The sequence below is a fragment of the Haemaphysalis longicornis genome, unplaced genomic scaffold, assembly GCF_048455015.1.
Source record: "Haemaphysalis longicornis isolate Haplotype H1 unplaced genomic scaffold, Haemaphysalis longicornis Haplotype H1 scaffold_33, whole genome shotgun sequence".
Lineage (NCBI taxonomy): Eukaryota > Metazoa > Arthropoda > Arachnida > Ixodida > Ixodidae > Haemaphysalis > Haemaphysalis longicornis.
In genome coordinates, this window is record NW_027526346.1 from 2243954 (window position 1) to 2260065 (window position 16112).

At 49.5% G+C, this 16112-nt stretch overlaps 1 protein-coding gene across 1 annotated transcript; it reads left to right on the forward strand.

The window, feature by feature from the left end:
- The first annotated feature begins 62 nt into the window (after positions 1-62).
- LOC144177855 (uncharacterized) lies at positions 63-11816 on the forward strand. Its single transcript, XM_077705437.1, has 3 exons — positions 63-256; positions 2557-2589; positions 11522-11816. Exons 1-3 carry the CDS (start codon positions 152-154, stop codon positions 11810-11812), a joined length of 429 nt encoding a protein of 142 aa, XP_077561563.1. The 5' UTR covers positions 63-151; the 3' UTR covers positions 11813-11816.
- Positions 11817-16112: the final 4296 nt, after the last annotated feature.

The following is a 16112-nucleotide window of genomic DNA, read 5'->3' on the forward strand; positions in this document are numbered from 1 at the left end:
GGGTGCTCATTTGGCTCGAATGTCATTTCGGCCGAATGGCATTTCAAAACCCAATGGAGCAACACAACTTTGCCTTTTAGTCAAATGACATTTGGTTCAAATGACATTCGGACGCTAGCGATTGTCCCAAAAAGGAAAGAAACACGTAAGGATGTTGGAGCTGACACGACTGTCGCAGGTGGTAAAGAGCAACAAGAAGCTGCCGGAGAAGCAACCTTCGGGGATGGCGGGCCATTCGTCGCCCAAGCTGTTTGAGGTGAGTGCTGAGCGCTGTTCCTTGCGGTCATCATAAACGATGCGTGAATGAACACACTGTAGTCCCATCGATGCTTCGAATTGGTTATTATTCCGTTGTCGTAACACTCCTAAAAAAGGTCGTGGCACTTACTAACAGAACACTAACCAGTTACTTGTCCCAGTATAAACTAGGTACTTAGTGGACTTTACTAACTGGCCTACCTACTACTTTTTACTACCGAGTAAAAAGCTGCGAGCGGAAATGTGTATAGGCTGAGCGTTCAGTGCGACATAGACACATTCAAAAAGCACACATTTCCTCTGGTCTTAGGAAACGGTAAAACACGAAAGTGAAATGTGCAGCGCAATCTGTAGCTGAGCATGATTTGCGGGTCGGGAGCTGTCTTGTGGATATGCTTGGCGAGCGACGTCCTGCTGGCGGGTCGCTTCGGCAAAGGCGCACTGGCGTCATTCCCGTGACGGATACGACGTCAGTGAAATGTTGGTGCATCCTGGCATAAAACAGTTTCGTGTTAAAATATAAAACCCGAAAACGAACAACCCTAAGTATTACCAGAGTCCTTCGATGCTTTACATTGAAGGACTCTGGTATTACGTACTCTTTGGTTCTAAAGGTTGCTTCCCCGCAAGAAGACCCTATGCGCAGGGGTGCACCCTTTACAGGCCGCTTGCTTCCTTGTATTGGCGTCACTTCCGTGCCGGTTATGACGTCACTCAAATGTTTGTCTACCCCGGAATAAAACACTTAATGTTCAAATTCTGCAATAAATTGCCCGGTCACATGATTTCAGTTTTATTTAGGTTCTACGTTCAACGGTAACATTGCTGATAGTTCGGGGGCGGAGAAAGATAAAGACCATGGTTTTGGAGACTAACCCTCAGGACTCGAGTCGCGATATGGTTGAGATGGAGGAGGATACTTCTTCGAGGAATACCACTGGCGAATGGCAGAAGTTATCGCTATCAGCGAAATTAATCAGCTAAACGGCTCACTATGGCAGCGCTGGCGTCTCTAGCGTTGGTTGTCAAAATATCGGCAGCAAACCTGGGGCGGTATTTTCGTGTTTTGTCCGTTTTGTGTCCGTTTCAAAAGTGTCCATTTTGAGCAATCCCTGATTGGCTGAAAGCAAACACCCGGATGTGACGCCATGCAAGCACGGCGGAGCTATGAGCGGCGGCTTCTCGGAGCAGACGATTCGGAGCAGGCGATTTTTCGTCGCCTTGTTGTTGGTTCGCTGGGGGAACAATAAACACATAAAAGATAGTTTAAAATAGGTTTAGTCGTTTAAAATGTGTTTACAAGAATAGTTGTGGAAAAGTCAATCCAAAGCCCGCCTACAACTGGAAGTACGTCACGATAAAACGGACGCAAAACGGATGTTTTCAAGACGAACAAACACAAAAAAGTTAGCCCCATCTTCCCGAAGGGAACGCTGAGTAGATGCGGAGCATCTCGGGGTTTCGTTGTGTTTCCGTTGTGTTCGTAGAACTTCATCGGAAGAACGGAGTGAAGTGGAGTCAACCGCAGCAAGCGCTGAACTGATAACGCGCGGAGCGCGCTACCCGATATACATTCAAGGTTGAAGGAGAGGAGACGAGAGGAGGAGAGATGCGCAAGCGCCGAGCATTCGCGCCGACGAAGCTCAGGGTCCGCCGCTAGCTTCAAGCGTTTGCGCTCAGCGTCGCGTGCCCTTCGCTGCGCAGCTTTGTCTTCAGTGGACGTAGCGTTGCTGCTAGTTTGTGGGGTGGTGCTGACGCTTGCTTGCGCCAACCCACTAACTGACCGGACCGTTGCTTCCATCACACTTCATAGGAAGAACGTAGTGAAGTGGAGTCAACCGCAGCAAGCGCTGAACTGAACGCACGCAGCGCGCTACCCGATATACATTCAAGGTTGAAGGAGAGGAGACGAGAGGAGGAGAGATGCGCAAGCGCCGAGCATGCGCCGCGAAAGCAGAAGCGAGAACGCGGGAGAAGCGAAAGCGAAGTGCACGCAGCTGGTACGAGAAAAGAAGTGGCGGGAGTATCGCGCAGCTGTGGGAGAGAGGGAAGGAGGAGAGTTGCGCATGCGCAGTGTGAGTGCGGACGCCGACGTGGGACATGCCCAGACTATAAGATGCTCCGCATCTAAAACACCGCTCCTGCAGACATTTCATCAGTGGCGCCGACAGAGGCAGCTGTCCAAATAGCACTGCCGCAGGTATTTAGGCGGAGAATGCCAATGGTTTATCTCCTTTGTTTAGAACCGCGAAGTATGCGTACACAGTGACGTCACCTCGTCGTATTTTTCTTACGCAGGACGAAGACCAGTTGTCCAGCGTCAGCACATGCGTAAGTAATTGGCACGCAAGTGGTTTCTTACAGTCTTTACTTTTGTCATTGGACGCAACTCAAGGCGAAAAAAAAAAACATTTATCGCGAGAGCGCGCCGCGTACCTAGCTAGCAGCTCGCTTTTCAGACCAAAACGCAATTTGAGCTTCCGCTTTCAGTTTTATACTTTCTACGGTAAAAGAAAAAAGCAGTCGCTAAAAACTTGCGACGCTAGGCGAAGTATACACACAAACAAAAAAAAAGAATTTAAAATATTCAGTCATATAGCTGTACAATCGGGCCGCATAAAAAACTCCTATGCTGTAACAGTTGAAAAGTATCATAAGTATTATGTTTACAAAAGTAGACGCTGGGAATCAGGAACTATAAATGTGAGGACGGGAGGAAGTAGTGTAATTCAAATTGTGAGCGTATTATTTCCATTATATCCTGGCATAACACGAGACCATCACACAAGCTGAAAATAAACTAAAGCGGATGTGTTCAGAAAAATACAGACCTCAAAATAATTTTTAAGGTTTAATGCCATACCACTGTCATTGGTCCGTTAAGCGAATCCACCTAACTCAAAAGCCTGAAATGGAGCGCAGTTTAATCTCGACTTAACGGACCCACATCTACCCGCATATCATTCCGTTCAGTTGGGAACTTCGTAAAATCACAGGAATCGTTGAGCCTGTGGGTAACTGCGGAAAAAAATACAAATGTGTTCGTTATATCGGGAAATTCGTAAAAACCGTTTTTATACGTGTCTTTGATGATTATTAGCGTTAGCAATCAACTGCTTCGTTCGGGTTTGCGCGTACATTATATGCGAACACATTTGACTCGCAAGTAGAAACGTTAATCGGCGTGTCTTTATTGATAACTCCCAATTTTTCTTCTTTCCCGCACTTTGGTAGAAAATGCAGTCGCTTATATACGGACGCGCGTTATGCGTCGCTTCGTCACGTCAGGGCATAGCAGGAATCATAAAATCTCAACCCTAGTTTTTTCCCATGGAGGCGAGGGCGTTATCGGCCTGTAACGAGCCAGGCGAGAACTCCTTACGAAGCATGTATACCAAATCTCGGAAGGAGCTTGATTATCACGGACGCTGCTGAAACGTCACTTTCTGTCGGAACGATCAAGTTTCGACGCCTGAGCATTTATCTTTCGAGTATCTTCGCTCGCAAAACGGCCACTCCGGCCTCTTCATGCCGCGTCTTTGCTGCAATTTCAAGCGCGGTTTGACCAGGCAACGCCGCCTGTATAATCCTTGCCTAACGCGTGAGCGATAAATGGCCAAACAGCCACTCTCCCGTTGCTCTCTCTCTTACCCTTTCCCGCTCCGTAGCCTTCCTACGTGCTTTCATGTCCGCCAGCCAGCGCCGCTTTTCGGAAACTATGAAAAAAAAAATTGGGCCCATCTCCCCGCGAGGGGGACTCGAGTAAATGCGTCGCATAGGGGGTGGGTGTATTGCGTTAACGTTTAGTGTTTGGGGAGTTGGTGGTAGTGAATGCGTTGTATCAGCAGCTTCTTGACGTAGTTTGAATGAGTCAAGGATATAAGGCGCGTTCGTAGCCTCCCATTCTGTGTCGGCTTTGTGGTGCAGTGGGTAGAGCACCATGTACATTGCGTTCCGCCCGCAGGGTCGAGGGATCGAAACCAGGCGCCGGATGGTATTTTTTTTATATAGTGTAGGGGGAGGGGTGCGGAATACGACTACGGACGTCAACGCGGGTGACATCGTGAGTTACTGAAATGCTCTGCATTTAATAGTTGACGCTGTTTTTCTGGTGTTCCTCAGGGGGCGCTCCCAAGCCTTTGAGGCAAGCTGACAGACACACGCTGCAGAAGTGGGCGCAGTCGGTGCAGTGTTCGCGACTCGCGACCAGTGACGTAAGGCGCGATGGCTAGAGGAACTCTAGGGACGTCCGCCGGCGCGCACCACATACTGGATGAGTGCCTGAACTAAGCGTCCCTACCGCTTCCATTTGAAAGCGGGCGACGCGTTAGGCAATGTTTATACAGGCGGCGTTGGATCGGCCGGCGCTTTCTCTTTTTTCAGAAATCTAAGGGTGTTCAGGGACGACCCGTGAGATAACTGGCAGAAGTCTTAATAGTGGCAAATGCTTATCGTATTTTAAGAACAGCACCAAGTACGGAAAGGAAAAAAAAAAACTGAAATAGGTCTCGGCTTGAGCCCTTCGCTGTCCTCTCAGCGCTATTTTTAATTGCTCAGCAATGGTGTTGGTGTCACGCACGGAATCACGTGAGTGGAAGGGCCCGAGGTGACATTTGTGCCCCTTGAAGCGAAACTTTATTAGCCTAGACGTCCATCACCTTGAACCCTTTCGGCCCTGGTGGTGAAAATTGACGCAAGCGCATAAAAGTTCATCTAGCGCACAGACCAAAACTGCTAGTTTTCTGGGAAATGGTTCTTCAATGATGCTTATTGCAATAGAGGCCACCGTTGTTGCGGTTTAGCGGGGCTGGGCGCTACAAAGCAGCAGCAGCTACGGTGAGGACAAAATTCCGGCATCGAAAGAAAAAAGGGGGCCCCTAGTTTTATTCAAAAGCTTGTAAATCTATAAATACATGCACTACGAAGCTGATTTTTTGTTTGAACGTTCGTGTGGTGATAAAATTTAGGAAAACATAAAAAAATGTCCCTGGTCAACCTAAAATATTTAATTGCCAGTTGTCATAATTAATTGCTCAATAATAATTCAGTTATCACTTGCACTACCAGCTCTATTCTTTTGTGGGCTTATGCGGACCGAACATTTAAAGGGACACTGAAGTGATTTGTAAACATTGCGGGATTACTAGCGCAAATTGTAGTTCGGAGTCCGTAGGCATTGTTTCGACCACTCTGGCCGCGTTTACGCGAATTTATTTAGTAGAAAAATCAATTCGAAAATGCTGTCCTCCTCTCTTTACGCTCGCCCATTTTCTGTGGCGTTATTGTGTGACGTCAGCAGGAGATGAGCTGGAAAATGGCTGCGCTACTGCACGGTTCGCCGACCAGCCGACCTACCGATCGAGTCAGTCGGCCCAGCGTTTCGTCCGCCGGCCGCCGACGGGTCGTCGCTATTCGCTCGCTCAATTGAAACTAAGCCACAACACCTTTGTGAATGAAAGAAGAGTCCGGGTCGCTCCACACAAGCGCTGCACAAGTGCACATGCGACGCTTCGCTGACTTTACGCTAGTAGGAAAATCTAAGGTCAATTGAAAGCGGGAGAAGAGTCAGCGAAGTCAATATAGGTACTAAGAAAATAAAATCAACTGAAACTTTTACCCTACAGCGCAAAACTAGGGAGCAGGAAGCACTTTTTGCGCTGGGTAAACAAGCACAGCGGTCAGCAGCACGACCGCACATCTGCGAACGCTTTTCCGTCAAAGAAATGCAATTGCTAGACGTGAGATATTGTGGAAGTTTGGGGGACACTTACTGCAGGAGTGATATACAACAAATAGTCATATGAAGTACTTAAAATGCTTAAAATAAATAAAAGTGTAAACTGGTCATACATTATAAACCTTATATATCCGCATCGGACAGCGCCGGCTCGTGGCCTAGTGGTTTGAGGCGCTGGAATTTATTTTGAAAGTCGCAAGTTCGAATCCCCGAGGGTAGATGTATTTTTTTTTTGTAAGTTGATTATTTCGTATGCGGCCGATGTTTTCTGAACTGAGTTCACCATTTTTGGCCCGTAACGTTCACTGCTACACGAGCGAGATCGCAGAACGCGCGCATACTGACGATGACGCGCTAGCGAGTTCTCGTTGGCGTGCTGTTGCCACAAGCACCGACTGCTTGCGGGCAGTGGGCCCAGGCCTGAATCAGCACACCCTTGGCCTGGTGCGAACTAGCTGTTTACGAACAGACATGAGTGAGACAAGCTCCGAATATGCAGGAAAAGCGCATGGCATTTGAGAGTCTGCGGTGACGCGGAGGGCGTTCATCCACTGCGTAGGCCTCGTCTAGTGATTTCTACGATTCCAAGCCGCCCTGGGAGGTTTAGCTTAGACATTTGACAGCCGACAACATGGCAGAAGCGCGGTACGGCGATAATTGAGAAATAGAGACTGTCCATCCAACAACGCCATCAGATGTCAAGCATGTTGTTTTACAGAACCGAAACCGAAACCGAAACTTTTAATTGCTAACCTTGGGCATCGTCCAATTACGGTGCCCCCCCCTCCTGACGTCACAGCCTTTAGTTGGTGCGGCCGCCGCAAACCGCGCATAGTAGTTTTTCTTCTTTCGCGCTTTGTAAAATAATTACCGATTTGTCAACCGGATAAACGATGAATAGTGTGTTAATTGGAGCCAGTCTACACAGTGCAAGCAAAAACGGGAGCTTGACAAATTCACTTCAGTGTCCCTTTAAGAAAACACACAGAAAACTTTGTTTTGGGTGAAATAACAAAATTAAAGCCGTTCCACTCAATGTGAAAGCTGTCGGAAGTTCAGGGCATTGATTCGCCATAATGGGCTGCACCGCAGTTATCCGCTCACTGCTACCATTTCATGCAATTCAAATTTCCCGCCTTCTCAGTGCTCGCGCGCCCCCTACCTGAAACTGCACCAGAGGAAGTTTTGTTCTTTTTGTGCTTGCTCTATTTTGGTATACTGCAGCTTTTTTACGTCAATTCGAACGCGCCATGTTCTTCTTGTGCATGGCGTGGAGCCTTCTTACGTCATTTCGAACGCGCCATTGTTTTCTTGCGCGGCCGCTTTTTTCGCTTACTATCGTAAAAGCCAACCCAACGAGCGTCCTAACTAAATGAACGCGGGCACTGGTATAGTTTGCCTCAAATGTACCTGTAGTTTTCTTTGCGCTAAACAACGGGGAGATGTAGGACACGCGCCAGTGGTTCACGAGTTTCCAATGGTTATGACCACTGATCTCCACTAGAGTTGCTGGATGGCGCTTCGAGCTCTCCGGCGCACGGCCGCCGGAAGTTCACGCGCTCGTCCCGGAAGTCGGGCCGTTCCAGCATAGCGCATGCTACGCATGGGCTGGTTTCGCACGCATTCCGCCAAAAATGCCGGCTTGTTGCGCCGTCAACTGCACACGCAGACCAGAGTAGTCGCCTGGGAAGACGTTTCACTTGGAAGCATTACAATATTCGGTACGACGTGCGTGATACGCAGCGAAACGCAAATGTCATATCAGTTTCGTTTTTAGATGCAGAGCATCTGATTCACTCGCCTTGTCCCTCCGGCGTCGTCGTCGTTGTTGTCGGCGTTGTCCACCCCTCTGCCATTCTCCTCGCCGCGCGAGCTGCGCTCTCCGCCGCTCACCCCCTCTCCTCTCCGATAACGAACACTCTCTCGCGAGGGGCATTGGATTGGATTTGATTGGATTGGATTTGATTGGATTGGATTGGATTGGATTGGCTTGGCTTGGCTTGGATTCGGTTGGATTGGATTTGGATTGGATTGGATTAAAGTGGATTGTGTTGGATTGTGTAGCGTCATATCCGCGGCACGTTGCGTCATAGCCGCGGCAGACGCGCTGGGGCCGGCGCATGTGCAGTACTCTCTCTTCCGCGGTTTCCTCTACTTCGGGCGCGCTGCGCATATAACCGGTGTGCCGTTCTCCGGCGAAGCAACATCCACGCTTGGCTCAAACACCTAGAGTCCACGCCGCTTTACAAGTACGCCAACGTCGTCATCGACTGGGACCAGCTTACGCAGTCCCCTCAACGTTATGCGCGCTATAAAACGCGTTCCCTTCGCCGCTCCGCCTATGCGTCGCATCTACACAGGGGTTCCCGCGAGGGGAGGTGGGAGTTTTTTTTTTTAAGCTGTAGCTCTTGTTACGCAGATTCCCTCGCTCTAAGCCGGATTTATACCGGCGTTGGGTGGCAAACTTATACCCTAGTTACACGGCGAAAGTAACCACAGTTAAGTTTAACCATGGTTACTAAACTTTAACCGCAGTTATCGCAAACTGTGGTTTTGGATGTTACACGCGAAATTGAAAGTTTGCTGACCGCAGTCACTTGGTTATGAGCGCAACAAATATAAATGCACACTTTTAACTTCACGATAAAAAACAAAAGAGAAGCAGTGTAGACAAAAAGAAATATCGTTAAAGCATTCGCTTCTGACACAAACGCAACGCACTCGTGCGCGGCGAGTAGAGGGGCTTCCCCAACAGCTCGCAACCGGCTTGGTTTGCTTAGGTCTGTTCGGTGTTGGGAACTTTCAGCTTAGCATCGCGGTAGATATTTGGCCACCGCTATCTCTACAACTGCGAACTACAATCCATAGCACAATTTTTCACCGCACTAACATCCATTTTCTCGCATGCGGAAGTTCTTTTTCGCGATCAGATTGATTTCGAAGAGCGGCGATGCGATAAGCTGTTGCTGCCGTGGTCTGGGCCGGTTCGGGCCGCAAGCAGTGCCGTGCGGGCAGGCGCGCCGGCGTGTTTACAGGCACGGCCAACGCGCGCGCCGATCGTTTCCGAGTGCTGAAAACGCTTCAAGATTACCTGCTATATCCATTTTTTGGCGGACGACGCGCGGAATTTACAAATTTAGCACGGCTTTTGTCGTAGTTAATCGGGCGGATCGGGAAACGAGCCGCTGCTGACGGGCAGTCGCGCTGATTGCGAGAGCGATGCAAAGAACGCAAGCGCGTCTTGGGGACAGCTTTGGGGCGCCCGCTATCCTTCGTCTCTTCCGACCGCCAGGTGATATTTTTTTTCGCCTCCGCTGATGCGCCGCCACTTGTGTCCGAACTGAATTGTGTGATTTTGAGCACTGCGGCTGCGGAAACTGCGTTTAGCGTGACCGAACTGGCCAAGCTCAGTTTGCGTTAACCATCGTTAGCGACGTAACCGCAGTTTCGTCTGTCGTGTAACGCAGCAAACTGCGGTTTTGTCTAACCGCGCTTTTTCTTAACCGCGGTTAACTGTGCCAGGCAGCAGGCTCTGCAGTGACCACTTTACTGACAACTGTTTTGACAGAACGGGCGCACGAACTCGGCTACAGCCTGACGCCGTGCCCACGTTGCTTTCTTTCTAGCATAAATCCCTAGCATAAGTTTGTAGCATAAATCCTGTTAGAGCTGCGTCGTCTCCTCTCAAACTGAGACCCAAGTGACATTTTCGTTCTCCTTTGCAATTAAATTCTGCTTCATATTAACGTCCAATATTTCGGTATAGCATAGGTTGCGATCTGAACGCGATGTGTACAGCCAAAATGCAATAAAGTGAGAACCAAATGCCAAAATGCGCCAATGGGGACGCTTATCAGCGGGTGAGAAGCTTAGCAGACGCCTGACTTCCGGGACGAGCCGTTCAACTTCCGGTGGCCGTGCGCGCGCCCGGCCGCGACAGCGGCGAAGCGCCATCCAGCAACAAAGTGGAGATCAGTGGTTATGACTATATAAACCGCTTGGCTTTCGAAGCCTCTGGGGTGCGCCGCGAACGACAGCGTTACTACGGGACGCCCTGTTGCTCTACTTGGGTCCAGCGAGCGAGCTACGACGATAAGGCGAGTGCCTAAAGTGCTCCGCACCTAAAAAAAAAGCTGCTGTGATGGAGAGGTTCCTTCTTAGATTCTTGATACCGTAGACGATGGCTCGAGTCCGGCTCCTGCCTCATGTGCATTTTGTCACCTGTACTTTCTTTCCATTAAGGTTAGTTTTTGGTTTTGTAGCATGAGCTACACTGGCCGAGGTTGAGCAGTTTCGCGTGGCTCCTGGAGAGCCGTGCTGCGCATGCGCGAGGAGCAGTGATGTCACACGGCGCACAGAACGTTGCTCGCTGCCCGGCGTCTCTCACACACTCCACGCGCCCAGCGTCTTCGCCGACCTCCGTTTCGCACGTGGCGGCCCGGTCGACTTGATGATCATGCGAGGGCGGGGCGGGTGCGGAACTGATGGCTCGTGCGTCGCAGCAATACCGGCGTGCGCCTGTGGAACCGGCTTAGCTCTGGGGCGATTGGTGACGCTGCGCCGGAACCGCTCATAAATATGCACGTGTCACATGATGCGTATACCGTGCGTGTGTCATTGAGGCAGCAGTAAGCATGATAATCAAGCTAATCCTAAAAAAGCAGAAAGCTAAGAATAACTAGCGGAACCTTAGCTCGCGCTACATATATCCTGGCATAGCCGAGCTAAGCCACTGCTAATTTTTTTGTCACCTTTACTTTGCATTAAGGTTAGTTCTTGGTTTTTTAAATGACCGCCTCCAGTTTATCCTACGTTAGGTTACGTTACGTTAGGGAGAGCGAAGTAGGGCCAGACGATTTGTTTTGTCAAACGCTGGTGGGCGTCGCTTCGGTGGAGTGCTTATAATCAGAGTTACTGGATATATACCAGTTGCGAAACTCCCCATGCCTCAAAAGTCGGTCTTCGGTTGCCCCCCTGCGCCGGGGCAAGCATGAAGCAAGTTGGCTAGCCTGTCGTCTGTAGGCAGAACGTTGAAGTAGTACTCCTTGCGGCTGCTGCCGTATGTCATAAAAAGAAAAGCCGCAAGAACACAAGTAACTTTCACCTAATTAATGTCTTCTAATTTAAAATGCAAGCTTTATTTTACGAAAATTTTGAATTATAATTCTTTAGCGAAGTTCAGTTTTTGACCGCTAGGGGCGTGCCAGTACGCTTGCATGTCATCACGCTTACACAGTATCACGCTTACACATCACGCTTACACATCACGCTTACGCATGTCATCACAGTACGCTTACATGTCATCACCCCGCTTCAAAGGGGAAACCAATCATTATCATCATCATCATCAACCTCAGCTTCAACGGATCAGGGGTGCTAGCGCCGCCCGGATTCTAAAGCGGAGTTCCGCAACTGGTATATATTGAAGAGCTCTGCTTATATAGTACCGTCGGGCAGCGTTAATCCCGACAACTGGCGTGTGTGCCTCCCTCCATTCTTTTCGCCGCATGTCTCGGCCGCGGCCAGGGCACGGCGTTTCGGGACCGGCTGCGCACGGTGCGGCTGGAGGTGATCCGGCACAAGGGCATCATCGCCGTGACGGCCGTGTCGGTCTTCAGCTTCGCCACCTACTTCTTCGCGGTGTCGGTGATCATGATCCTCGTGCACGCCACCTCGAGCCGGCCCGAGGACAGCGTGGCCGTGCGCATGGGCTTCAACCCCATCAACATCGCCATCACCCTCATGGCCATGGGCGTCGCCTGCTCGGCCCTCTCGCTCGCGCTCGCTATGTCCATCGAGGACATCAACTGGGCCTGATGTCCAAGCGTCCCCAATAAATCCTCCGCGCCGAATGACCGCGTGCCGGCTCAGGTCAATGAGAAAATTCGCGTTGAGGTGCTGATCCAAAGGATACGAAAAAGCAATTTTGGAGAGAGAGAGAGAGAGAGAGAGAGAGAGAGAGAGAGAGAGAGAGAGAGAGAGAGAGAGAGAGAGAAAACTTTATTTTGCAAAAAAAAAAAATGGAGCACGTGGTCGGATTTCTCATTTCAGGATCAAGTTGGAGCTTGCTGCCATGTCCGCACGTTCCACCAGCCGAAGATGAGTTTCGCTGCTGGAGCTGGACAGTTCTCTCTCCCACTGCTCATGGAAAGGGTTGGGGATTGGGCGAACATTTGGCCACGAAAGGAGCCAAAGGTCGAGAATCTCCGCCAATTTCATTAACGTCCTGCATAGGAAAGCTACTCGAGCACGTCATATCCTTGCCTACAACAATCCCTAGAAGATACTTGCCGAATTACTACATCCATGTACGGATTTAGACCAAGTCTTAGTGCCCAAGACATTCTTCTTCAGCTCAAAAAGAAAGTTTTGGAATGCGATAACATTTTGATGGTGTCCACTGTACTTCGCTCCGGTGCCGAGTGACCCGCGTTTTTGTGGCGGTGTCGTGTTTGTAACAGTATAGCAGTTTTCGTCACTGGAAATAAGCGATAAGATATGGCGGGCAACTTCCTTTTTTCGAGCGCCGCCTGCACTACTGCACGCCCTTGTTACTATTCTGTGCAACACAGATCCTTAAAAGAGCCATGAAGACAAAACACAAGTTTGGTTCATTCAAAAGATTGCCTCGTTAGAATCATAGAAACCACTTTTAAGTAAACTTCGCTCAAATGGGCTGCATAATTAGAAAAAAAGGAAAAGGCCATGCGACCGACTCGCCCATTTCGCGCAACAGAACCTATGATGTCATACCAGCCAGCTCTGCGATTGGCGGAGGCCGGCGAAAGCAAACGCAAATTAGGCAGAGCTTATACGCTTGCCGAACGAGCTGTTTGCGCTTAAATTTAGGCCACATTCTTTGTAAAGTAGTAAGATGGGTGGTGCCGACAGTGGAAGTTACGAAAGCACACGTAAACATAGAAGTACCGGTGCGTACTGGTGTTGGTACTGCGCGAACTATGCTTGGTTTAGCTCTAAGCACAGGACTGTGGAGCTTCGGGTTGTCTCAGACGACACTGGCCGATTGATGCAGACACGGTGTCTTACGTGACCATATTTGTCGAGCGAGCGCTATGTTTCACGAAACGATTATTTTCTCCCAGAACAAAAACAAGCCAGGTTCAAATACGGTCAATAACAAACCAGAAGCACAAAACGGCTTGCCACGGTATGGTGGTGCCATCTAGGTTCACTAACGGTAAACAAAGGCTTTGCAATTGGCTGCAGAGTGGTCGGTTCCTGCGATGTTATTGCAGACGACGAAAACACACGATTTGGCGGAAAAACCAAAATTTTAACGTAAATTAAATAATTTTTCAGCGAATAAAACATCGTTTACATCCGGACAAGCGCTGGGGACACTATAAAACACGAAAATCTTTTGAATAAAACAAACTTGTATTTTGTCTTCATGGCTCCTTTAAGGAAGGGGACACTCGGACGCTCTTCATTGACTGTACTTCGATTAGAGCTTAAAATGTTAATTTATTTTTTAAGAAAAAGGCACAAAATGAAAATCCGCTATGATAAGCACAATCGCCCCCCAAAATTATGGATTCCTTTCCAATCTTCTGCTACCTGTAGCAGAAGATAAGCTTAAAAGAATAGACAGATTTAGTTAGGCGTTCCGGGCGTTAGCGTACTGCTGGGCGTTAAGCGGAGCGTACGCTTTTCGCGACGCGTCCATGCATAGTTTTAGTACAGAGTTTTTTGTAGCGTGCGCTAACGCTTGCGGCGCCACCTGTTGAACCCAATGCGAAGTACCGAATTTGACCTTTTTACGTGACTATCCAAGACAAGCTGTAGCTGGACGGAGTTCTTGTTTCTCCTTTTCAATGCGTTAGCGCTGGTTTCGATTATAAAAATCTTGAAAGTATGATAAAAAAAGACCCTCTTACCTTGAATCAGTGTTGGGGGAAAACACGATACACCCGTCGCGATTGTTTTGCTCAACCGCTCAACGCCAAATTTTTGACGCAACACGCAGTGCTCGGCATAATCATTTTATTCAGCTCTGAAATATGCGAGGACCATGCGAGAAATAATACTGAGCATGGCATGTGACGCGCATAATGAAACAGCAGGTAGGCTGACACGGCGGTTTAGTGATACACTTCACCCGGGTGCAGCAACTCAACAAAATATACATTTGTGGAGTCCAACTACAAATCCTTCACGTTTCACACGGGTATCGCAACGTTCTCAGCTCGCACCCGAGAGTGTGACGACGGCGCGTTCGAAAATTCTTGAATGCCCGAAATGGAGGCGGCCGATCCGCACCAACACTGCGCACATTCGCCCACGCCGACACGCACACGAACGCCGCCACCCTCTTCGGGAGCCATCTTGGTTGTCCCTGATCGTTCATTTCTAGCCGGTATGCCTGCTAGAAGTGAAAGGTTGTCGCCTACTAAGAAATACACGCGACGGCCCGCGTTTTCAGTCGGCGAACCCGCTCTCTCGTCTCATACGCATGCAGCCGGCGTCGCCAAAGCGGCAGCCATTTCAGAATCTGCCTTCCCACCGGTCCGGAGCGCCTCGCGATGCGCCTCGAATACACACGCTCCAAGGCGTTGCGTACGTAGCACTGTATCGTCGAGGCGTTGCGTAGCGTCCTGCGCACGCGCAGTCGAGATCCGCCCCTCCGGGGCGTACGCTACTCCGGAGAGCGCGCCCTACTAAATCTGTCTAATAACGAATATTCCTTTTAGAAAACGTAGCCAAAATTTGATCACGGAATTTTTTTTATGCCCGGGTACACCAAGATCTCAATCCCGTCATATCCGTCATGGGAGTGGCGTCGCCAGAAAAAGTGCAATTGACGCTGCGGCGCCCGGATTCGAGCCCATGCCCTCTCGCCGCAACGGGAGGTACGTGGCGTTCTACCGACTGCGCTATGAGCAGAGACCTGAGCAGTTCTACAAACACGCCTTATGTCCTTCCCTGTGACTTATTGAGGTGGTGCTGCCGTCTAGGAGAGGCGAAGCGAAGTAGCGCATCATGACGCTAACGAGCGCCGACAATTGGCGTCTCGATTCCAGCGCCTTCGTGCACGGGGGACACGCGTGAATTGAGGCACCCTCCACTGTGGCGTTGTTCGTATGACCGTTGTTTCAATATGCTGTATCAGTGCATGTAATTTTTGGTTTTGTTGTGCCGGAAGAAACCTGTTATTTTTTGTTTCTTGCGTGTCGGCGTCGCTTCGTCTGGCGGGATCAGCCTAGCGAACCCTTCGCACATGAAGTAGGTTCCTTTAACATTTAACTGCTCCTGTGAAGGCACCTGTCACTTTCGTGTTTTACCGATTCCTATGAAAGAGGGCTCAACCATGATTATTTTTTTGTTTATTCACCTGCTTCCTTTTCTACAACCAAGGCGTAGAACAACGCTCTCGCACCAATCTCGAATTCATTTAATGAAATAACGCTCAGCACAGCAGGATAAATAATAAAGACATCAAATAATGTTTGTTCGCTGTCTGCTCCGAAATAAAAAAAAATGGCTCCAATCCACGCTGTGCAGGTGGTTGGAAAGCAAAGTTTTAAGCGACACCCACAACAATTGCCCATGCGACGTCCCTTGAATTGACACACATGGCTCTACAAAGAGTGAAACCAGAGATTCTGCCATCCGTTGCCTGGAATTCGCCGGGGTGGCGTCCCGAACGCAGCAGCGTCGGTCAAGGCCGGTCTCCAGCGGCGGACGCCGCCGCTGTAGCCCGGCCGTGAGAAGGGAAAAAGAAAACGGAGAGGAGCGTCTTTTGAAGGGTGAGACAGCGGAACCTAGCCATACTAGTGTGCTAGCTAGCTTGGGCCGCTACACCACCGCGCGACACAAGCGCAGAGACCAAAACAATCGCCATGGGAGTTTAGCGATTCCGATTTATACCGATTTAAACTAGTTAGTTTAGTAAGTTCGAAAATTGCGAGAAAGGTGCAGGAATTTCTATAATCGCTATTTATCAGGTCCATTTGCTACTTTTGCCTTTTGTAATACCTCTTAAAACCCAACCCAATTGTCAATCACCATTTTAGAAAACGGAGTCCCATACATGGCAAGCAGTGTGCAAAAGGTATACCGTTTCTCTAGTGGGCCGATGTCTGTATGTGGTTTGCAC

Coding starts and splice junctions, on each gene's coding strand:
- LOC144177855 (XM_077705437.1), top strand. CDS start 152: ATGTTGGAGCTGACACGACTGTCGCAGGTGGTAAAGAGCAACAAGAAG. Junction 257..2,556: donor CGTCGCCCAAGCTGTTTGAG/GTGAGTGCTGAG, acceptor TTTCTTACGCAG/GACGAAGACCAGTTGTCCAG. Junction 2,590..11,521: donor TGTCCAGCGTCAGCACATGC/GTAAGTAATTGG, acceptor GGCCGCGGCCAG/GGCACGGCGTTTCGGGACCG.